At 48.7% G+C, this 23,592-nt stretch overlaps 2 protein-coding genes across 2 annotated transcripts in view; one reads left to right on the top strand and one right to left on the bottom strand.

Moving 5' to 3' along the window:
- The first annotated feature begins 5,300 nt into the window (after positions 1–5,300).
- LOC139044350 (ral guanine nucleotide dissociation stimulator-like) lies at positions 5,301–6,990 on the top strand. The gene is made up of 4 exons (XM_070503783.1): positions 5,301–5,560; positions 5,936–6,057; positions 6,263–6,354; positions 6,689–6,990. Exons 2-4 carry the CDS (start codon positions 5,948–5,950, stop codon positions 6,748–6,750), a joined length of 264 nt encoding a protein of 87 aa, XP_070359884.1. The 5' UTR covers positions 5,301–5,560; positions 5,936–5,947; the 3' UTR covers positions 6,751–6,990.
- A 15,027-nt stretch (positions 6,991–22,017) lies between these two features.
- Positions 22,018–23,592, bottom strand: part of LOC139044367 (sodium/hydrogen exchanger 9B2-like) — a 54,605-nt gene continuing 53,030 nt past the window's right edge. Inside the window, exon 10 of the mRNA XM_070503831.1 lies at positions 22,018–22,348. Coding sequence (XP_070359932.1) covers positions 22,127–22,348 — 222 coding nt within the window. The 3' untranslated portion in view covers positions 22,018–22,126. The remainder of the gene's footprint in view (positions 22,349–23,592) is intronic.

Raw genomic sequence — 23,592 nt, 5'->3', positions numbered from 1 at the left:
ACAATGTGTATGAAGGACCTACTCTGAGCAGGACTTCTGGACACACTAAGTGTCACTCAGTGACTGAAGCAGACAGCCTCCCTGGCCCTCCCCTCTAATCTGAGAGTCAGACAGTCACACTTGACATCATTCACAGGTCCCATCTACCCTCCATCCCGGGCGATGCCCTCATCCCCTTTGGGACACATGGAGGCAGCTTGGCCCATTGCGTGCGGGATGCTGGAGGACAGGACCACCTCCCAAAGTGAGTGGTCTTTGGGTCGAGAAGGAGGGCCTCCTGTCTCTAGCAAACAGGGTGTGGGGAGAGGATGGAGGCTGTGGCCAGGTCAGGCCTGGGAGAACCCTGCATCTCACCCATCTTTTGATCCCCATGGGAGGGCTGAGTTCTGGTGGCTTCCACTCCGGCAGGACTGGACTCAAAGAGAGCTGTGCATGGGTCCCAGGCCCCTTGAGAATTGGAAGGGAGGCTGGGCTGCGTTGTCCCCAAGAGACCCACTCCCAGCAGAGTCCCAGCCCCTCCTGCCTCCCTTTCTCCACATCCACACCTTGTGAGCACCACCGCCAGGTCCATAGTAGGAGGTGTGTGAGCAAGCTGCTCCCAAATCTGCTGGAGTCTTCATTCCAGTGGCCCACATTCATGCAGGGCTTGGGTGGGCTCTGTCCAGACCCTTGGGGAGGAGAGTATCGGTGGGAACAAGAGACTCTCACAGACTCTGTGTTCAGCCTGCTGGATGAGCAGGCCTGCCACAGCCAGGACAGCCAGCCAGGGTTCAGGGCTGGGATGGGGCCCTCCTCTGGAGGGGGAGGGTCTGGCAAAGGGGCGCAGATGCTAACAAGAGTGCCTTGGGAGGACGGTGTTTAAGGAAAGGCCAGGCCACTGACTCTCTGGCCCATCTGCCTCCACGCAGTGCTATCTATTTCCTGCTGGGAATCTGGCTGGGCCAAGGGCAGGATTGCAGGGAGCCCCTGCGGTTTCCCTCTTGGACCCTGCAGCTGGCCACTCTGCACGTCAGCTTTGGTGGCTCCCACGTGGAGGGCCATGCCTACCTTCTGCCAGGCCACCTGGAGCATCTCAAGGCCATTGAGGCCGAACGGAAAGGTGAGGGGACTGGAGTCTGGGAAGACTGTCTGTGTTGAGGTTCATGGGCTAGCGTTCCCTTAGAGGCAGTAGAGCCCTTCCTATCTTTGGAAAGGCACAGAAACTGTCAGGTGTGTGGGTGCAACTTTCTCTTTATCCTGCTCCAGAGCCAGCTCCAAAGCTCCTGCCACTTCCAGAGCCAGAGCCAGTGCCAGCCCCCGGGCTGGAGCCAGCTGCACCTCCAGTCTCACCACGTGTGGTAGAGCTGGAGCCAGCAGCCCCTGAGTCGGCCACTCCAGGACCAGAGCAAGGGCCACCATTAGAGGCAGCCCCAGAGCCCAGCTGCCCCCGGGCCGTGACCACCGAGGACCAGCTGCGGGAGGAGAAGCTGAACATCTTGGACTTCCCTCCCCAGCTGGTGGCAGAGCAGCTGACGAGGATGGCTGCGGTGAGCAGAGGAGCTCACGGGGCGGGTGGCCCCTGCCTTCCCGGTGCCATGAGCCGCCCCACACCTGCCATTCCCTGCTCGGGATTCCGATGATCTGGGTCCAAATCCCTGCTCCCTCCCTTATCAACACTGTGACCTGGGCAGCTTTCTTTCTCCCCAAGCCTTCGCTGTCCCCTAGAGAACAGGGGACAGTAGAGATGGACACTCAGAGCACCTGCTGTACAGGGTGGCTGTGCCGGTGAATGAGGTGGGAGAGAGTGGAAGGTGGGCAGAGTCTGGCCCTTTGGTGGGGGATGGGCACTCACTGAAGTGCTGCCAGGTCCTTGGGTGGATCCCCCATCTGTGCAGGTGGCCCGGACAGCCTCAGCACTTAGCAGGAAGGTGATGTGTATTGACTCCAGTGGAGACAGTCAAACAAAGCCGGGGGTTGTCCCTGCCTCAGGGGGAATGTGCATGGGAATGGGGAGTGGGACCCGAGGGGCACTGGGATGGGTGGATGATGGCCCTTCTGGTGGGCATGTGTGGGCTGCCTTCTGGAGCTTGGAGGAAGTGAGACGGGGCTGGGAGCAAATGTCCCCTCCCTTCCCCACAGTACTGTGTCCGGGGTCATCCTGGACTGGGTGCATTCAGTGGACACAGACAAAACCCAGGGACTCCCACAAGCCTCAGGCCACATGCTCTGCTTCCTGAGCTCCAGTTCTGATCTCACCCTGCTGGGCCTATGGGGGACTGTGGACGCCGAGCTGGGGTGCGGCAGGACCGGGTGACACTCCGAATCTTCTGCAGGAGCTGTTCAAGACGTTGGTGCCCGCCCACTGCCTCGGCTCCATCTGGTCCGAGTGCGACAACAGGGAACGAGAGTACCTGGCACCCACTGTCCGTGACAGTGTGATGCACGACAACACCGTGGCCAATTGCATCCTCGTCACCTGCCTTGGGGACCCCAGCATGACAGCGCGGGACAGGGCCAGGGTGGTTGAGCTGTGGATCAGGGTGGCTGAGGTAAGCCTTGGCACGCTCTGTCTGGATGCGTGGGAATTGCCTCTTGTTTCTCAGCTCTCAGGATTGAAGTCTGGGGTCTTAGTCCCTGGACTGTCCCTTGACCCTCATGCCAGGGCCACGTTGACCTTGACTTGAGGTCCCAGTGGGGACAAGCTCACTTCCTCCCTTGTGTTGAGCTACAAATCCTTGTGCCTGGCAGTGTTACTCATCGGGTGGCAGGTGTGCCCTCCCTGGCTTCCCTGGGCATGTGTCTCCTCCAGGACAGGGGAAGTCCGTGAGGGGACAGAAACCAGAGGCAGCAGAGCTTCAGCTCCCCCTCACGGCTCCAACTCTTCGCTTCCCCAGGAGTGTCGAGGCCTCGGGAACTTCTGTTCCCTCCACACAATCCTTTCTGCCCTGCAGAGCCCTGCCATTGCCCATCTCCAAGACACCTGGGGACAAGTTTCCAGGTGGGTAGTGGGTGGTCTGCTCTCCAGCCAAGCACCATGAGGGTGAGGTGGCCCAGGCAGCCTGATTTGGGCCGGCATGTCCCCCAAAGTCAGCTGAGACCACCTGGGAGACAGCGAACGCCGGGCACAGGGACTGACCTGGGTGCTGGGTCTCTGAGTCTCTCAGCGCCCTTAAGCCAGCAGTTCCGTCCCAGGGATTCATTTCCTTCCAGACCAGATCCTGGCTTGAGCCCAGGTGGAGATTCTCAGGTGTTTCCTTTGCAGCAACAGAAGCCTCTATGCAGCTGAAACCAACACTGTTCCAAAGAGATCTGTTTGGGACATCTGGGAATGGAGGCCCCAAGGGACAAGAGGAGAGGCCCCTCCGCAGTCCCATGGGGACCTTAGAGCTCAGAACACCCCAGTGAAATCCCTCATCCAGGCCCCAGGCAGTTTGGATCTGCTGGGTTCTCAAACAAATGGGATTTGCCTTCAAGCATCCCACAGTTTTTCTTGCTTGCTTGCTTGCTTTCTTTCCCCACCCCGCAGGGAGAGTTCTCGAACCTGGAAGAAGTGGGTCAGGAGAGAGAAACGCGTGAGCAGGGAGCTGCTAGTGCAGGTAACCTGGAGGCTGGAGATCTGGAAGGAGGCCAGAAGGAGAGGGGAGGGGAGCATCCTGAGGGGATCCTAGGAGGTGAGGCTATGGCAAGGCTTGGCCCAGGCTGGGGGTCAGAGAGCCCTGTGAGGGTGGGGCAGGCCGGGGCCACTCGGCCAGGTCCCCCAAGACACCCTGCCCTCCCCCTCCCTGTCTGTTCAGCTGGGGTCTGGACGCACCCCTGGAGTCCAGAGGTCGGGGCCTTGGTCAGATTTGGAGCCAGGGCTGGGGTGAAGGCAGCGGGGACAGGGCCTGTAGCTGGCACGGGGAGCAGCCTCTCCCAGTGGGTCCTTGAGCCAGTCACTGCCCCTCTGGGGGCCTCCATCTCCTCCTCTGGGAAGTGGAGGGAACTGATCAGTGGTGCAGGCCTCCCAGCGAGGTGCTACCATCCAAGGGAGGACAGGAACGCAAGGAGATTTGTGCCGGCTCCTCCTCGAGAGGTGAGGGGAGAGCAGTGATGACACGCAGATGACTCTGAGTCCTCAGGAGACTCCTGGAAGCAGGTGACGTTCTCCTCACACTTTTCAGCTGAGGAAAGAGGGCCAGGGAGGCCTGGGCAGGCCCAAGGTCACACAGGGCTGAGTCCTGGAGCTGGGACTGGTCTAGAATCAGAGCACCCTGGAGGTGGGAGCAGCAGAGGCAGCAGGGGACTGGAGCCGATGGCCAGGGTCTGAGATCAGGGGCCTTGGGGGGACATGCGGAGGGGAGTATGGGCGCACTGACCCTGTCCTCGGCCCTGACAGGAGGCGACCTCCGTGTTAAAGACTGCAGAGAGGGCCCGCCAGGGAGCCCAGGAGAGGCAGCGGCAGCAGGTGAGGGTGACTGTGGGGGAGGGGCCTAGGAGTCAGAGGAGATGGGGCTCCCCCTCCCAGCTGGAGACCTCCCTCAGGAGAGGGGCCTTCCTCCTCAGGCGAATCTGCTGTGGCTGCCAAGCATGACGGGCCTGCAGTGGCAGTGAGCAGGAGGAGGCCTGGAAGGGCTGGCAGCAGGGCAGATTTGGGGTGGGGAAGGGCAGGGGCCACTGCCCCTGGGCGGGGCCAACAGCCAGCCCTGGGACTTGACTGATGGAGTTTGGTGTTCCTGGCGGGGAGCGGGGGAGGGAATTGTGTGTGTTGGGGTGTCCCGAGGATCCTAGGCTGCTCTGTGTGGGAGCGTGGGGTGGGCAGGAGGCTGGGCTGAGGGGTTTCAGGGGAAGGTTCATGGGGGCACCTGAGAGCGGGAGCTCATCGCCATGCCCATCCCGATGGCGGCACAGGGTGTCGTCCCCTCCCTGGTGACGTTCTTCCATTCCCTGGAGCTGCTGGACGCTACGATGGAGGATTATGTGGAGGTGAGTGAGCCCGGAGGTGGGTCCGGGGGCTCAGGCTCCTGAGGGTGGGGAGGAGAGAGTCCTGTCCTGAGCCCTGAGCTCTCTGCGTTTGGCAAAGGTCCTCTCAGCAGGGCCTCCAGCCTCGTGTGGGAGTTGGGGTGTCAGGCCCATCTCCCCAGTGGGTGATGCAGGCTCTGCATAAGCCACCGTCCAGGTTCCCTGGGCTGATGAGGCTCAGAGCTGCCTGACTGTGTGGCCGCAGGACGTGGTGTCTGAGCAGGACTCAGCCTCTCCCTCTGGCCCTGCCAGTGAGGGAAGAGAAGTCGGGCCCCTCCCAGTCAGGAAGCACATCAGAGGCTGAGCTGTCCCTTCCTGCCTGAGGCCTGAGTCTCCCCACGTGTCATCAGAGAGGGTTGGGTCACAAGGTCTGTTGCCTCAGTTGCTCTGCGCCCCCTGCTCTGGAGCCCAGAGACTGGCCCAGGTCCAAGTCCGGGCTCTGGATGGGCCTGCCCACTGGCAGTAGTGCAACATTGCAAGAGGTGTGGACGGGGGCTAGTGCTGGCCCCAGGGGGCTGTTTCTGATGGACTGCGGCTGTCTGCTTTCCAGGGCAATGTGCTCAACTGTCGGAAATGGAATGAGGTAAGCGGCTGCGGCCTCCCGGTGGGGAGGGTGGGGGTTGGAAATCAGAGACCCCCCCCCGCAGTGGGCAGGACCCCCTCTGGCCCAATCCCCAGGGTGGAACATTTATTTGCCCACTTCGATATACAGAGCTAGGGATCCTATGGCATTGGCGGGTGGGGGAAGGGCTGGCATCAAAGACTCCTTCCTGGAGGAGGAGCTATTTTGGGCCAAGTGTGAGAGCAGGCAAGCCCTGACTGGAATCGCAGGGAGGGAGGGCTCCCAAGTGGGCAAAGGCCCCAGACTGGCCCCTTGCCCCCTTCCTCACCCCCTCCACGAGCCCTGCAGGGTCCCCCACTCAGGCCCTGTGGGCATCCTGTGCTTGCTCTGTCCTAGCAATTCAAACTGATGGACGAGATCGAGCTGCTTCAGGAGGCTGCAAATCTGTACACCGTGCAGCCCGACGAGCACTTTGGGGCCTGGTTCCAGGCCGTGGAGCCCCTGAGCAAGGAGGAGAGGTGAGTCGGGTCAGGAGTTGGGGGAGGGCAGGGCAGCCTCTCTCTGCTGACCAGCTCCAGAGCCCATGGCCGTTGCTCCATGGTCAGCCCCTGATCTGACTGCATGGCGACCCCTGGGGCTCTTCGACCCCAGCTGCTGGCAGGCTCCAGGACGCACATGTGATGTGTGGCTCCTGAGAGCTCCCAGCTCCGCTCTGTCCCGTAGCTACAGCCTGTCCTGCCAGCTGGAGCCCCGATACCACTGGGTCAGAAAGATTCGACTCTTCTTCAAAGGCAAGAAGAACCGCTCAGGCCAGAGTGAGTGTCCAGACCGGCAGTGGCTGAAACCATGGGCTCAGGAAACATTCAGGCTGAGCGTGGGCCTGGGGAGGCAGACAGCTGGCCCTGGGTTCCAGCTCCACTGCTGAGCAGTCCCGTCCTGGGCGATTGCACTCACGTTTCTGGGACTGGTTTCCTCCTCTGTGAAGTGGGTGATGCTAAATATCAGCCCCTGTGTCAGGGACAGATGGGGTGCTGTTGGCTGACTGAGCACTGAGCACAGGGCTGGAGCACAGAGCGCAGTGGGGGCCGGGATGCGGTGTGCACTGTGGTTCCAGGGCAGGCCGCTCAGGAAATGCCTCTCTTTCTCCAGACACCAGACCCCCAACCAAGGGCCCAGTGGTGGTGGTCGATGACCCTCCTGAGACCAGCTGAGCTACAGCGGGGACACAGCGTTGATACTCAGGGTGCACAGGGCCACCTCCCCTGATTCTGATGAGGAGAACTTTGTGATCCGTTTCTTGGGGTCCCCTGTTGGCCACGAGGGAAGGCACCAACCCCTCTTCCCCCTCCCCCCTTTTGCCCAGCACCTATTTCCCTATTTGGCGGGGCCATATTTTGTTGTCAATGGTAAATGCTCCGTTTGAGTATTATATTAAATTGTTGCTTCTTTCTAATCCTGGGAGTGGAGGTGTGAGTCTTTCGCTCGCAGCGCTCATGGAAACCAGATCCAGAAACTCACATTCCTCCTCGAATTTAGAAATCTCCCAGAGTGAGCGGCTCAGTTTATGTGGAGAAGGGAGAAGTGCCAGTCCCCTCCCTGGCTACTGAAGGACGTGCCCAAGTGCCCCTCCCGCCGAGGACAGGATCATTGCAGTGTGGTTCACCCTGTCCAGGAGCAGAGAGGGCCCCTCCGACCTCTTGGGACTAAGCGGTTGGAGGCGTTTTCTCAGGCAGAGCCACAACCACTAAGCTGGGCGTGTCTGTCAAACTAGCACGTGCCTGTCCCTAGCACACGTCCTGCCCAGGACAGTGGCTGCCTTTCGACACTCTGCCGGAAGAGGGAACATTTTCCCGGTTTCTCTTGCACACAGATTAGGACCTTGTTTTCTGATTCAGTCTCCGCAATGGCTTCAGCTCTAAGTGGGGAAAATACCGTCAAAAGCTCAAAACGTGCACATAGAGAGGACGAGGCCAGAGGAAGGTCCTGTGGACATGGACCATGGGCAGGCAGGACTCTTCCTTCTCGGGCCCACTAGGGGCTCCCTGTTCACCTCTGACCTAGACTGGATCCCCCTGGGCTTCTGGTCCCTGACTCCGAATACCATTTCCTGCTTGTTGCCTATCCAAGGGGAAAGCTGTGGGATGCAGCTTTTAGGGCCTCAGCCAGGTCTCCCTCCAGAAACCTAGTGCTCCCAACAATCTGTTCCAGAAAATATAACCAGAGACAACACTTTCCAACTCATCTTATGAGCCCAGCAGTACCCTAAAAGCAAAACTAGAGTTTAAAAGTAGGGAAAACTTGAGATCAGCAAGTCTCAGAAATGAGCAATTACTGTCTTCTACAAATATTAGAAAACTGAAGCCAACAATGTAAAACAATCATACACCAGGACAAAGAGGAAATTTATTCAGGTATGCAAGGTTGTATCAGCATTCCAAAATCAAATCAATGTGCATCAATTCTGTGTTTGTGAGGCTGTATTCCTTTGAAGTCTTTGGAACTGTTGCTGTCTTTCAGACAAGTCTGAGTTTACATCAAAGGTCATCAACTAAAAACAACTACAGTATAAATCTTTTAACAAATGAATTTGAGAGTCATACCCACAAACAGAATATTCTTTATAAAGAGCATTCAAACTAGATCTATTTTTTCTTTTTTAAGATAATGACTAGCTGGCATTATTGTTCAATCAGAAAAATACAACTCTGGGCAAAACTACTATTCCAATTCAAATAGACTTTGCTACTGTTAAAATTCCTATAGTATTTGGTGTTTGTTCTCAATAATCAGATATTATCTTGAATTTATATTCTTTTCAAGTGCCTAGATCTTGTTTCCACAATAAAATGGCATTCCACGGTTCAGAGTATGCTTTATATTATTCTCTTTCCCTTAGCACCAAACACATTGGTTTTTCTCACCTATAGAACAGTTGCCAACAACTTACCCAGAATCTGTTTTCCACAACATGGCACAAACTATCTTGTCAGCTTTCTCTTGAGTTCTCTGGACCCTGCATTTCAGTCAATTAAACTGTTACATGTTCTCCCACGCATTATTTGTTTTCTTTTATTTGCTCGGAATACCTTCCCACCGCATCTCTTCTTTGTAAATGATATCTGTCTATCGCTTGAGGGTCACTCCAAGGAAAGCTTCCTGCAGGTGTACCACCAAACTGGCAGTCGTCTTCCCCTTTGGAATTCTTACATCATTTTGTCACTTGCTCTGTCTTCCTTCTCCCTCTGCTTGTCCCTTCTTGGTCTTCTTTACAGGCTTCTTTTCCTCTGTCCATTCCTCAATGCGCACTGAAATGTTAGACTTCCTCGGCATTCTGCCCTATGCCCTCTTCTCTTCTTGCTCTCCATACATTTCTTAAGCAATGTATTTCACTCCTGTGGCTCTAATGGTGACCAGTATGCTAATGAGCCTGGCCTAGAGAAGCTCTCTTGAGATTCTGACTAGCATATTTAACTATTCATTGGATATCTCTACCTGATTGTCTTTACAAGTATCTTAAGCTCAACATACGCACAACTGAATTCAAGACCTTTCCCCACCAAACCTATTCCTTCTTCAGAGAATTTCCTGTCTTAGAGATTGGAGCCACCATCTACCTAGTTGCTCAAACTAGAAACCGAGGAGTCATTCCTTCTATGCACTACCCCTCCTTGCTGACATCCACTGAGTTACTCGATCATGTTAAATCAGGCTCCTAAATATTTAAAAACTTTGTCCATCTCTCTCCATATAAATTGCCATTATTTCAGTCCAGGCCATAAGCACCTTTCCCCCAAAACACCATAAGGGCCTCCAGTCTTGGTCCTCCCCAGTGGAATTTCCACAATCCAGAGTAATCTTCTAAAATGTAGGGCAATTATGAGAACTTCCTGCTTAATATTCATCAATGGCTTCCCATAGAAGAAAAATGTCCAAATTCCTTAAACATAGCTTACAGAGCCCTCTGTAATAAGGGCTAACCTTGTCCCTGCCTATCTCTTCATTCTTCACTTGACATTCTAAACTTCAGGCATATGAAATTTCAGTTCTTCAAACTTGCCATGCATCACATCTCTGAGACTTTACATTCTGTATGCTGCCTTCTAACCCCACACCCCTGCTTTTTGCTCAGCAAACTCTATGTCAGTGTAAGAAGTCCTTCTTGTGGAAGCTCTCTTCACTTTGCATTCTTTTTTTTTTTTTTTTGGGGGGTGAGGAAGATTGGCCCTGAGCCAATATCTGTTGCCAATCTTCCTCTTTTTGCTTGAAGAAGATTGCCACTGAGCTAACATCTGTGCCAGTCTTCCTGTATTTTGTATCTGGGATGCTGCCACACCATGGTTTGATGAGCAGTGTATAGGTCCATGCCTGGGATCCGAACTTGTGAACCCCAGGCCACCGAAGGGGAGTGTGCAAACTTAAGCATTATGCCACCTGGCCGGCCCCCAGGATGCATCCTTATCATAGCATCTACCCCTTCTCACAGCATCCACCTTACTACTGTAATTGCTTGTTTAACTATTATCATTCTTTTATTTGACAAATATTCACTGAGAGTCTGCTATGTCACTGGTACTGCATTCTCCTCTGCATATAGAATTTAGTCAATTCAGGGTATTGTGTAAGCACTTAAGGTATGTGGGAGACGGTCCAAGAAATGTCTCTTAATGACTTGCATTTCCATCTATTTCCCTACCAGTTTAAATTTCATAATCATTTCCGAGTTCTTTGAATTACCTAACACAGTGCATGGTAGATAAATATCTAATCTCATTAACTGTTGGATTTTAAACATATACAAACAATTTTTGCATTGTAAGAGGACTGCACCCAGCCATTACTTTCTACCTAGCAGAGTTTTTCTTTGATATCACTTTGGATATAATGGAGTGTAAACACTTAGGCAAATTTCTGCAGTGAAAAACGTGAGCCTCAGTATCAGAACAGTGTAATAATGCTGCCGCTTACTAGGCTGTGTCCATGGCCAAGAGCCTTAACCCCTCTGAGCCTCAGTTTCCTCATCTGTAAAAGTTAGTTACAAAGTCAAATGAGATATGAGAAAATAAAAGCATAGCACAAAATGTAAAGGGCTATCCAAATGCCATTATTACGATTGTTATTAGAGTGAACACAGATCAGGCCTCCCTGTCACTGGTCATCCCAGCTCTACAGGCAACGAGATTTCCAAATCTCATCCTTCACCTTCCCTTTATCATTTAAGAGGTAGGCTTCTGTACTTTAATAAACACATATTGATGGAAATGGTTAAAAAAAAAACACCCCACAACACCAGGAAAACCAAGCCAAAAAATTTAACAAGTAAATATTAAAGGGACAAGAGAGACAGAAGCACCAGCCTATGAAGTCTAGAATTTGGATATATGGACCAAAAAAAATCAGGCCACAATTACTTTTTTATTTTTATATTAACTAGAAGGGTAAGTGGCACAAAAGAGTAATGATCTGAATCACTTCTCAGTAAAATGGTAACCCACTGAGCTGCAAAGTCAGGAGATTGGGTTCAAGAACTAGTTTAGCTACGAACCTAACCAGTAATCCCCAGGCAGTCTACCCACCCCACACTCTGGTCTTTCAGCTCCTGATCTCCTTGGCTCCTATCATCTTTTTTTCCACCCTATCTCAGCCACACACTCAGAAGGCCACAAATATCAAATGGCCACTCCATCGAGCCCAGCGATGCTACCATGCTCCTCTAGTATTACTATATACTGAAGATTTGTGTCTTCTCAAAATCCTTAGGCTGAAATCCTAACCCCCAACGTGATGGTGTTAGAAGGTGGGGCCTTTGGGAGGTGATTATGTGATGAGGGCAGAGCCCTCACGAATGGGATTAAGGCTCTTATTAAAAGAGACCCTGAGAGCTCCCTTGCCCCTTTTGGCCATCCATGGACCAGGAATTGGGCCCTCAGCAGACAGCAAATAGGCTGGCACCTTGATCTTGGACTTCCTAGCCTTTCGAACTGTGAGAAATAAATTTCTGTTGTTTAGGGGCCAGCCCCAGGGTTGAGTGGTTCGGTTCGTGTGCTCCACTTCAGTGGCCTGGGGTTTGCCAGTTTGGATCCGGGGTGTGGACCTATGATCAGGCCGTGCTGTGGCAGCATCCCACATAGAAGAACTAGAATGACCTACGACTAGCATATACAACTATGTCCTGGGGCTGTGGGGAGGAAAAAAGATAAAAGGAGGAAGACTGGCAACAGATGTTAGCTCAGGACCAATCTTCCTCACCAAAAAAGTATACTTAGAGAAAAAAAAATTCTTAAATTTCTGTTGTTTTATAAGCCTATGGTATTTTTATAACAGCGTCCCAGACTAAGACAAGTATGATTGCCTTCTGTCCTCCCAATGATTATTTTCTACTTTCCCTTTGCCCCTTAAACTGCCTACCCAAACATCCCTAGTCTCCTCTTACTGATCATGCTCATAATTCATTGAGAAAAAGTGAATCAATATCAGGCAGAAACTCTCTCACCTTCTAATCACTGAATCTACCCATCCACCTGCATCTCTACTTATACTCATTACCTTTCTTCCTATTACTGTAAATTTTATGTTCATATTTCTAAGCCAATACTTCATACAAGTTCTTTGGATCCTATTCCTTCTTGTTTCCTCAAAGACTTTACTCCTCTAATATACACATTCTCTGTTATACTATAATTTTTCCCCCTCTCTACTGGATCGTTCCCATCAGCCTTTTTATCCCCATCTTTAAGACCCTAATTTGACCCCACATATTCCTCTGTTACCTCCGTTTCTCAACTCTTCATAGTAAAGTATCTTGAGAAGTCTGTGCTATGTCCATTTCTTCACGTCACGTTTCGTCTTCATTGTGCTTGTCAGAGCACATCACCATATGTTGCCAAAATCCAATGGTCAGATCTCTTTATTTATGTGACTCTTCAGCATGTTTCAATACCATTGGCCATGCTTTGTTGTCTTGGCTTTTAAGTCATCATACTCTTCAGGTTTTCTTCACCAGATACTCCTTCTCCATCTCCTTTGGTTGCTTCTTTTCCTCGGCGTTACCTCTGATCATTGGAATACTCTACAAACACACTTTCTCTAGGTAGTTTTTCCTACATGCTGATGACTCTCAACTTTTATCTTTCGTCCCTTACACAGAACTCGACTCCCAAATTACTTTAGATTTCTAATAAGCACATCAAACTTAAGGTGAGCAAAACAAGAATATACCCCCCCACACACACACACACACTATTTCTTCCCTAGTCTTTTCCATTTGGTAAAGGGCACAACCATCCACTCAAGCTCAAGATGAAAATCAGGAGCTCCCCTTTTTTTTCTCACCTCTATATTTAAAACATCATCAAGTCTGTAGGCTCTGCCTCCAAATCTATCTCACAGCCATCTACTTCCTACCACTTTAGCCCAAGCTACTGTCCTTCCTTCCCTCCTGGATTACTGCAAGTGTCTTCTGCTACTAATCTGCTCCCCATCCCTATGACCCATTCACATGACAGGTGGAACAAACCTTTTCATAAAGTAATCAGATTACTCCCTTCCGAAACACTCTGTACTAGTTTCTCATCACACTTTACATACATTCCAAATGTATACCACGGGTATATTGCCATGGCTGATTCAGAGCACTACCTGATTTCGCCCCTCCCTATCTCTTCATGCTTATCCTGTACCGCTGTCTCTACATTCCAGCTACAGCGGTCTTTATGATGTTCCTTGAAAGAGTCAAGCTCTTTCATACCTTACGGCTTTTGCAATTGAAGTTCCCTTTACCTGAAATCCTCTGGCCCCAAATATTTCTGTGGCTGGCTTTTTTTAAAGATTTTTTAATTTTTTCCTTTTTCTCCCCAAAGCCCCCCGGTACATAGTTGTGTATTCTTCGTTGTGGGTTCTTCTAGTTGTGGCATGTGGGACGCTGCCTCAGTGTGGGCTGATGAGCAGTGCCATGTCCGCGTCCAGGATTCGAACTAACGAAACACTGGGCCGCCTGCTGCGGAGTGCGCGAACTTAACCACTCGGCCACGGGGCCAGCCCCTGTGGCTGGCTTTTTTATATCACTGAGGCCAGCACAAATGTCAGCTCCTCAGAGAGGCCTTCCCTAACCAATCAATCTAAAGTAACCCCTCCCCTAGTCTTTCTCACTTCACACGGTTTTACTTCTTCACTGCACTCACCATTATCAACACTTCCTTGTTCATATATTACCTGTTTATTTTCTATCTTTGTTCACCAGAATTTAACCTCCATGAGAACAGGAATCTTACCAGTCTTCCTTACCGTTGTATTCACAACGCTTGGCAAAGCAGTAGATTCCTTAAAAAGATGTGACATATGCCCATCTCTGAGCAAGTCACTCAACTTCTCTGACTCATATTTGTGGGGCTACTATTGCTAGACTTAGCTCTGGGTGTCGGGATTACAAAGGTGAATAAGGCATGGCTCCTTGAGAATCTTATCCATTTATCTCTTCAACAAATATATACTGAATGCATATTTTACTATGTTCCAGGTCCTGTTCAATGTCATTATGTAGTTCCCTCTTCAGTAAAATGGAGTTTTGTTAACTAACTCTATCTCACAGAGTGTATAAACAGGATGAGTATGAAAATTATGCACAAAAAGAGGACTGCTATCAAAATGTTACCTTATATATTACTATCCCTGCACCTGCCTCTTTCTTTTTGTCTGGTAATGGGCAGGAGCTTATGACAAGAGAGAATCAACTGACAGAAACACAAGTATAAATTCTGGTACTCATAGAAAGTAACAAATATGAATAGCATTTCATAGGTTTTCATAATGTGCCAAACGACTAAGACGTTTGGCGCATTAATGTTTTAGATGTGATAGTAATCTGTTAATTTTCTGCATTTGTATTGCACAAATAACAGTTCTATTTACCTCCCTGCGAAAAACCAGGGAGTAGGGTGTGGCCTCCCTCAGTGCCACCGGGCCAATCGCCCTCTCCATCACTGCGTCTGATCTGTCACAGACTACAGGGCACACTTGGAGGGCGTCAGGGGCCTGGCGTGGGCCTGCAGAGCTCTTGGGCGGCCTCCTAAATGATGCGCCTGACACACGGTGCATGTGCAACAGCTGTCCCATCCTCTAAACGCACTGAGCTACAGCGCGGTCCACTGTGAGAAAGCCAACACCGGGAGCGGGGCAGGGTGAAGGAGCACGGAGGAGCGCTCTCCCTGCATCAGCAGCCAATCCTGGGCCACGTCTCCAGTCACAGGCGCGCGTGAAGGCTCCTGTGCAGGTATTCACTATTTGTACAACAGGCTGCGCTGAATAAAATGGATTGTGCGGTCTGGACTGACAGACCCGCTTTTTTCTTACTTGTGAGTACCTGTAAGACGAGAGAGAGGAGGCAGCGAACAGGAGCAGCGATGCGAGGGACGCGAGGGCGTGAAGGACCGAGTCAGGGGAGAGGAGGGGTCCGCGGCTGTGCCCCGCGTCGTGGGGAGAAGACGGGCGCTCCCTCGAATGGAGGGGGAGCGGCGTTCCCGCGGCCGCCGGAAGAGACCAGCGCGGGGGACGAGGCGCTGGTGCCCCGGGGCCTGGAAAGGGGCAGTGTCGAGAAAAATGGACCCTACCTACAATTCCTTTAGCATCCCCCGCCGCCCCAGGAGCGGCCCTGGCACCCAGCAACCGCCGCGGAGACCGCGCGCCGCTCTGGCAGAAGCCGCCAGGAGCGGACCTCTGCGAGGGTCACGGGGCCAGGCTGAAGGCCGCGGGCGCGGCGGGGGCGGCGGGGCGGGGCGGGGCGGGTGGCGGCGGCGGGGCGGGGGCGGGGCCTGAGCGGGCGGGCCGGCCGGCGGGGCAGGGGGCAGGGGTCGGGGGTCGGGGGTCGGGGGCGGAGCCTGAGGGTGCAGGCCGGTGGGGGCGGGGCGGGGCTGGCGGCGGCGGCGCCTTCCAGTGGCTTGGCGGCCGCCTCGGCTTGCGGAGGCGTGGGTTCCAGGATCACCTGGGACCGCCTGATGTGTTTTCAGTCTTTTCTGACTATTGACCTACTGGGTTATACAAGTCCAGGGACAGAGTTGACGTCACAGAGCCCGTTAGCCAAAAAACAGCGCCAGGGGCTGCACGTGCCAGAAGTAATTTATCAAAACTCAGATCGTATTTCCCCTTAAATCAGCTTAAGTATAGTGCAATCGTAAAAGGGCATAGTCTGTGGGGTCATGACCGTCAGGGTTCAAAGTTCAGCGCTGCCACTTTTTAGCTATGGGACCACCGGCAATTACATGATCTCTTTGAGCTTCGGTTTTCTCACTGTAAAGGATGTGGTGGTGAGAATAAATGAATTGATACCTGGCAAGTGTCTGGAATAGGGCTTGGTACAAAGTAAACACAATATCCTGTTATCAGTATAGAACCTTTGGCTTTTCCCCCCTCACAAAATAACCTTCATAGGAAACAAATGAAAGCAGAACTGCTCTGGTTGAAGGTGGGCCCAGAAGCCTTGATTTCTCAATCCCAAAGGTTGTCTATAAGGTTCCTCTAATGGAATCTCCAAGCTTCCTAAAATATAGACAAAAACAACTATTATGGGAGAATATCCAAACTTCTTAGAAGGACAAACTGCTCTTTTGTATCTAATTTTTCTTGTGATAATCCGAACTTTTCCTCCTGCAGACAGTACTCCTTTTTGCCTCTGTGTTTTTTCTAGTTTGTCTATCGGCAGTGTTCTCTTTCTCCTTTTCCTATTTATCACTTAAGATCTGCTTCAGATTACAACTCTTTCTTGGGTGACAATGAGAAATTCTCTTTTCATTGTAACCCCCTCCCACCTTCAGCATGGTGTAGACATCTCAGCAAAGATGGAAAGTTATTTTCCTCCTTGTTTTAGAAGAGTAGACAAAGTCTTTTGTGCTTATAGGGTTAAACGCTTTGTTCTCATGGTAGGGAAAGGGAAAGCAGGTAGATCCCCAAGGATACTGGGAGGAAGGACCTTTGAGAGAAGTCCGATGACCTCCAGGGCACGGCTCTGTGCCTCAGATGCAGTGGACTGCTGGAGGTGAAGTGCTTCCGGGTCCATCTAAAGAAGTGAAGGGCACATCAACAAATGGCGTTTTGGAATTCTCATCAGGTCAGAGGGCTCAGGCCAGATTTGAGTTAGTCAACTAACACTTGTGATGTTACTTGCTCCCAAAATGGCATGAAGCAATTCCCACCTGCTACGGAGAACTACAGAAATTATTCATATAGAAATACGTTCAGAAATGTTTAAAAAATAATGTCCTTCATTTATTTAAGGACAATGTGATGAACATCTAATAATGGATTAAACAACATCTAAAGAAACATCTGATATTTTTTCTCGTAAAAAATTAACAGCAACTTAAAAATAATTAAATTGTTTATATTAGCATCAATGCCATTGAAAGCAAAAAACTTCTGAGGAACAAGGAGAACCTTATTCATGACAGCAGTTTTCAATAAATTTAATATGATGAAAATAGTTTTTTTTTTTTTAAAGATTGGCACCTGAGCTAACAACTGTTGCCGATCTTTTTTTTTTTTTTTCCCCTGCTTTATCTCCCCAAATCCCCCCTGGTACATAGGTGTATATCTTAGTTGCAGGTCCTTCTAGTTGTGGAGTTTGAGACGCCGCCTCAATGTGGCCTGACGAGCAGTGCCATGTCTGCGCCCAGGATCCAAACCAGCGAAACCCTGGGCCACCGCAGCAGAGCACGCAAACTTAACCACTCAGCCACGGGGCCGGCCCCAAAAATAGTTTTTAAAATATCTTCTATATAAATGGTTCTGTACTTCTGAAAGCACTTCAATAAAAATAGAAATTTGGCTAATGATATATTTGGTATGAATTAAGTGCCAATCTTCTCTTCCAGTCTTACCTCTCACTAATTCTATCAACCTTAAGTGTCAATCATTTACTATATCCTAAGCTTTACTGTTTTTAAACTTTGCTAATATACTGGCCCTCCACCTACTTAATCCTTTCTTCACCTTACTCCCTAATATTAACCCACCAATGCAAACCATAGCCACCCTTGAAGGTCCAATTCAAGTGTCATCTCCTTTAAGAAGTTCCCCTAACTCAGACTCTGAATCCTTCCTTTGGATTACAGCTATTTGTACATATTTTATTTTCTTGTAAGGTTCTTGGAGGCAAGTATCATGTCTCATTCATATTTGTATTCCCCACAGGGTCAATCTCCCAACTAGAATACAAGTTCCACCAAACAGAGCCCTTGACTATCATGTTCATCACTGTATTCCCCAGCAACCATAATGCCTGGCACATAGTAGGCATGTTATGAGAATATTTCGAGTGAGTGAATGAATGGATTTTAAAACATAAGCTCCATGAAGGCAGGGATTTGTCTGTTTTATTCATTGCAAAGTGAATATTTGAATATTACCAGGTGAATAAATGATTTTTTTGGAAAGCTTAGCATTCATTATAGACAACAAAAATTCTTCAATCTATATATCTTCACGGAACTCAAATATAAAGTATTTATGTTACCTTTCACCCAACTAATTCAGTGGATGATATATCTTTCTGAAAATAAGACACCTCCCAAAACTGTAAGAGCAAAATTTAAAAGAATCATAAAATGGGTGTTTACATTAAGAGTAGTTTCAGTTTTCTTCTTTGCACTTTTCTGTGTTCTAAATTTTCTGCAATGGAAATATATTATTTTGTAATCAGAAAAAATAATATTATTTTTAAAGAATGTAATGGATGAGATCACTTGCAAATCTATGGCTGAGGAAATTTTGAGGACACTCAAATCTCATCAGGGTTATTTGGAGTTAATACTTAAAGAGCTGAAACTTAGTCTGCTTAAAAAAAAAAAGAGCTTCTCAGAGGGAAGATGGATGACACCAGCCCTAGGAGAAAAGGGCACTGAAGAACAAGAATTTATTCTGTTTATCTAGCACCATCCTTGGAACTCTGACACCCCTGCTGTGGACTGAATTGTGTCGCAGCAAATTCTAACCTCCAGTGTGATGGTATTTAGAGGTAGGGCCTTTGGGAGGTGACTAGGTTTAGACGAGTCTTGAGGGTGGGGCTCTCATGATGGGATTAGTGTCTTATAAGAAGAGACCAGAGAGGCTGCACACTCTGCCCCAAACCCCTCTATTTCCCCACCATGTGAGGACACAGGGAGAGGAGGCTATCGGCAAGCCAGGAAGAGAGCCCTCATCAGAGCTTAATCGTGCTGGCACCCTCCTGTTGGACTTCAAGTGTCTAGAACTGTGAGAAAGTCAACGTCTGCTGTTTAAGCCCCTCCATCTATGGTGTTTTGCTGTAGTAGCCCGCGCTGACTGAGACAGATGAAGCAGTCTAAGATCTGAACTCTTAAGTGGCAAGGAGTTTTCTGATACTGGAAGAGGATCTCCTGATTTGGTCAACAAACATTTATTAAATGCCTACTGTGTTCCATGCCCTGTGCAAAGTGCTGAGGATTCAAAGATGACCAAGGCAAGGCTCCCACCCCTAAGGGGCTGATTTAATAGGAGACAAACCTGTTAAAAAAAAAAAAAAAACTGAAAAAAGGTTCTAAGTCCTCTGACAGAAGTGTGTGTAGGGTACATACAGCCTTCTTTCAGGCACCCAGAGGTTAAAGTAACCCTTTCTATCTGTGGTTGGGGTGGAGTAAATTAGCTTGGTGGGAGTCAACACTCTGTATCAAGTTAACTCTGAGTTCACCAACCAAGTCAAGAGCTGTGACTTAGGATGTGGTGATGAACCTGAGACTTCACACGGTGAGCCCTGCAGAGGCCAGTACTGGACAGAGTCACAGAGATTTAGACAGTGGCCATCCACCGAGGAGAGGGAGGAAAGAGCTTGCTGCCTGCTGTGCAAAATGGAACACGCTATCGGCAGGGGCTTAGTGGGCTCTTCAACTATTTCTTCACACTGAAGTTCCATTTCTGATACTTCTTTGGGGACTTGGATATTTATAATAACATTCTCATTTACTTATACTAACTGTACTTTGTATAAGTTAGTAAGTATTCAAAGCCTGGTACTTAAACTACTGGTGAAGGTGGGAACGAGCGCTAACTGCTGCGCCCTTCGGTCTCACGTGCCCTTTGCTGTCCAGGTCCTCATCGTCCCCCATGTCCCAGCCGAGGCCACCCCCTGGATTAGCTGGGGGCTCCTGCTGCGAGCTCCCTAGCACTCCTGTACTTCTTGCCTCACAGCACTTATCACACCATTCTTCAATCTCTTGTTTAATTGTCTCTCTCTTCTATCAGACTGTCAGATCCTTAAGGACACGAACAATATTAGTCTTAATAATGTGCCTGGGTCACCAAAGCCCTTTAGTAAGTATTTGTTGAATGGATCTAGTTTCAGAGTCTGTGAAAGTGGAGGACCAGATGAGCATTCGGTTTATGGTACCACCAAGGGGCACCTAACCAACGAAGTGCAGTTTGAAACATCTGTCTGAACTTCGGGATGAATTAACCCAGTCCAAACTGACAGCACAAACACTAAGGGAATATATTACCATGGAGTAACCAGTGTCAGGCTGACATAAAAATTAAGCCTGTTAAGGCTTCATATTGTGTTAGCTTAATAAGAATTAAGCTAGTTTTGGACAGGGGTGAAAGTCATGGTGGCAGTGGCTGGAATGGTAGTCTAATGACGAGAGGAGTGGACAGGCCATATGCAGATCAGCTTGGTGGGATCAGAAGATTCTAATTCATTCATTTAATACGTATTTAATATCTCCTTCAAGATTAGCTTCAACTTCAAATTCTAGATTAAAGAGTTTAGATGGGAAGTGATAAGTAATAAACGCTTCAGGTATACAGCATGATAAAAGGTGTAAACTGTATTTAAACGTGATTATTCTAGCAACTAGGCAGGAGTTGACCTAGACTAAAGAGAAACTTACGGGTGATACACAAAAGCCAAGATGGTCTGTTGAATAAGTGGGATAAAATACGACCTATGCAGATAAGCCTTTCTTCTAATATCATCTCTGTTGTCATGTCACAACGTCTGAAATTCCTGCCACAGAAGTCAGTTTTTTGGTCAAAGGTACTATCTTTAGAAAGCCCTTGTTAACATGCAAGAACATGCTACTAAGTGATGGTAACACCCAATACAATGGTACCTCTGACTCCCAAATCTGATCTTTCCATCTTCATAGGAATGTGAATGTTTATTGACAGACACTTCTCAGCTTCCTCATAGCTGGGTGTGGTTATCACCAATAGAAGGTAAGAGAAGAGATGTGTCTAACTTCCTCACAACTTTCTTAAAAATAAATTGCTTGCCTTGGACTTTCTTTTTTCCTTCTTCCTGAAGGCTAGAAAGGAGACATGGGAGAGATCTACTTCCAACCTGTGTCCTAAGCTAGGGCGTGGCGGAACATCAAGACAGAAGGACACAAATCGGGGCTGGCCTGGTGACGCAGCGGTTAAGTTCGCACATTCCACTTTGGCGGCCCCAGGGTTCGCTGGTTCGGATCCTGGGTGCGGACATGGCACCACTTGGCAAGCCATGCTGTGGCAGGCGTCCCACATATAAAGTAGAGGAAGATGGGCACAGATGTTAGCTCAGGGCCAGCCTTCCTCAGCAAAAAGAGTAGGATTGGCAGCAGATGTTAGCTAATCTTCCTCCGAAAAAAAAAAGGACACAAATCTCAGTAGACCTCATGAGCAGAGTAACCCTGTCAGCATCGACCAGGCAGCCAGTTTCATGAGAGGTAAATAAATTTCCATTTTCTTTTAAGTACTGTATTTCTTGTTTCTTCATTATAGCAGCTTAACTTACCCTGATTAATATGATATTCTTGAGAGTGGCATAGATTTGAAAATTGGCTCTCTGTCACCTAGAGAACAGGAAGAGCCTGAAGATGTGGGTCACAAGAAACAACTAAGAAAGGGCTAGACCAGGGCACGTCTTAGCGGGAGGCAAACTCAGAGGGGCCACTGAAGTGGGGGACTCTGTGGAGCCAGGCAGGAAGTTGAATGAGGGCTTTTGTCATCCAAATAGGTGCAAGAGGAAGAGCCAATGAAGATACTTTGTGTACATAAAAATTTTGGTGGGGCCAATCAGTTACAATACTTCACAGAAAGGTAGTAAGAGGGGCAGAAATGGAGAAGAGGCAGATTAACAGGGAAAGCGAGGGGAGAAACTGATGAGAGATTACAATGTATTTAAAAAGAAAAGAGGATCCAAAAACAACTCAAGGCATGAGAGGCTAGGTGGCCACGCATCATAAAACTGTGGCGGCAACAGTCACTCAGAGCGAGCTGTTGGCCAGCAGAACGCCACACCGAACTCGGTCTTTCCCCTGTTAATCTGATATCGTGGTAGTACATTAAAGAGTATTTCTCCCCACACAGATTAAGATAATGATGGAGTGTTTGAAGCAAAAAGAAGAAGATAGAGAAATCAGGCTAGAAATGTAGAACATTACCACCTACATGGAAAGGGTAATGGCTGAAAATGCTGTTTAAAGAAATAACCACACTTTAAGTTCTGTTACATTTTAAGCTTAAATATTATATATTTCAATATCTATCTTGATAAAAGCAGCCTCTGGTACAGCTTTCTAATCATATATTTAGCATTCTCTCTTTTCACCTCTAAACTTCTTCAGAGGGCTCTCCTCGAACTTCTCCATCATTATTTTGATGTGCAGCTTTCTGGAGAAGCCTGGGGCCCAGCAAACCAATGAGGAGACTTCCAATTGGGGCTGTGATGAGGATGGACAAAAATGCCACTGTCAACACATCCATTCCATATTCTTCTAATTGTTTCTCTCCATGTGACCTTGCTGTGTCCAAGGCCACGGATCCTATTGCAGCCTGTAAAAGTTTAATGGTAAAGTTGGACACAGGCATATAAGACAGGCACATAGAAAAAAGGTGAATTATTTTATCATTTGCAAAAACAAACTGCTTGTTCTTTTGTTCAACTAAGAAAGTTCTTTCTTTCAAAGTGTACTGCAATTGGTTTTGGTATTCTGAAAATTCTCCTGCCCTGGCATGGGGAAGGGATGGTGATTCATATGTACTTAGTTGCAGAAGGCAGGGTTACAAAAATATCAGGCAAATATATTTCAAAACACAAGGTAAATACAGCCTCATGATATAATTGACTATAAGACAATTCTGTATACTAAATTCCTTATGAGTAAAGAAAGTCACTGGTCATCTCACTCTTTTATCTTCAGGAATCTGGAATTAAAAAAGAACAAGATGAAAAAGTGCAGTGAGCCCTGTGGCCGAGTGGTTAAGTTTGCATATTCCACTTCAGCGGCTGAGAGTTTTGCTAGTTTGGGGGTGGACATGGTACCGCTCATCAGGCCATGCTGAGGCGGCGTCCCACATAGCGCAACCAGAGGCACTCACAACTAGAATGCACAACTGTGTACTGAGGGGCTTTGGGGAGAAGAAGAAGAAGAAAAAAGAAGATTGGCAGCAGATGTTAGCTCAGATACCAATCTTTTAAAAAAAGTGTAGTGATACTTACTGGAAGATGGCAAAGTTTTAAATGAAAAAACATAAGAATATGTATTGCTATAGAGCTAAACTAATTGTTAAACATAAAGAAACCTGAAAGTGGTAGGCACTGTCAAAACTTGAAGGTAATCTTATTAGGTATTTGGTGAACTCTTTGCCTTAGGTCTTGGTGAAATGTTTTATTTAAAATTTGTCTACTGGGAAGTATTATGAAAACCTTCATTTTCTTTTAGAGGCAAAATGCCATATTAGTGCACTTGGGAAAATAATATATTAATCAATCTGGTTATTCCCTTATTCCACAAAACACAACAATGTTGTCCTCTAGGACAATGAATCAGAAGAGAGAATGCTGGTGTGGATGAGACACAATGGCAGAGACTACTAATTGCCCACAAATATCTGAATGCCCCTTTTCCCTTCTAAACTAGAACTCCTGAGTGTTAGCTGGTCACATTGCTGTCCAAACCAAGACTTTTTTTCATCCTTCTCTGCAACTAGATGAAGCTATATATCTAAGTTCTGGCCACTGAGAGGTGAGCAGAAGTGATAAATGCTACTTTTGGATTGTTCCCTGAAGAGAAATG

Source organism: Equus asinus, unplaced genomic scaffold, assembly GCF_041296235.1.
Source record: "Equus asinus isolate D_3611 breed Donkey unplaced genomic scaffold, EquAss-T2T_v2 contig_803, whole genome shotgun sequence".
Classification (NCBI taxonomy): Eukaryota; Metazoa; Chordata; class Mammalia; order Perissodactyla; family Equidae; genus Equus; species Equus asinus.
The sequence above is the reverse complement of the archived record's forward strand: the minus strand, read 5'-3'. Positions and strand labels throughout refer to the sequence as shown.

Excerpts from the sequence above, each read along its gene's own strand:
- LOC139044350 (XM_070503783.1), top strand. The coding sequence starts at position 5,948 with ATGGACGAGATCGAGCTGCTTCAGGAGGCTGCAAATCTGTACACCGTG. Across the intron at positions 6,058-6,262 it reads CCCCTGAGCAAGGAGGAGAG|CTACAGCCTGTCCTGCCAGC; the intron begins GTGAGTCGGGTC and ends TCTGTCCCGTAG. Across the intron at positions 6,355-6,688 it reads GAAGAACCGCTCAGGCCAGA|ACACCAGACCCCCAACCAAG; the intron begins GTGAGTGTCCAG and ends CTCTTTCTCCAG.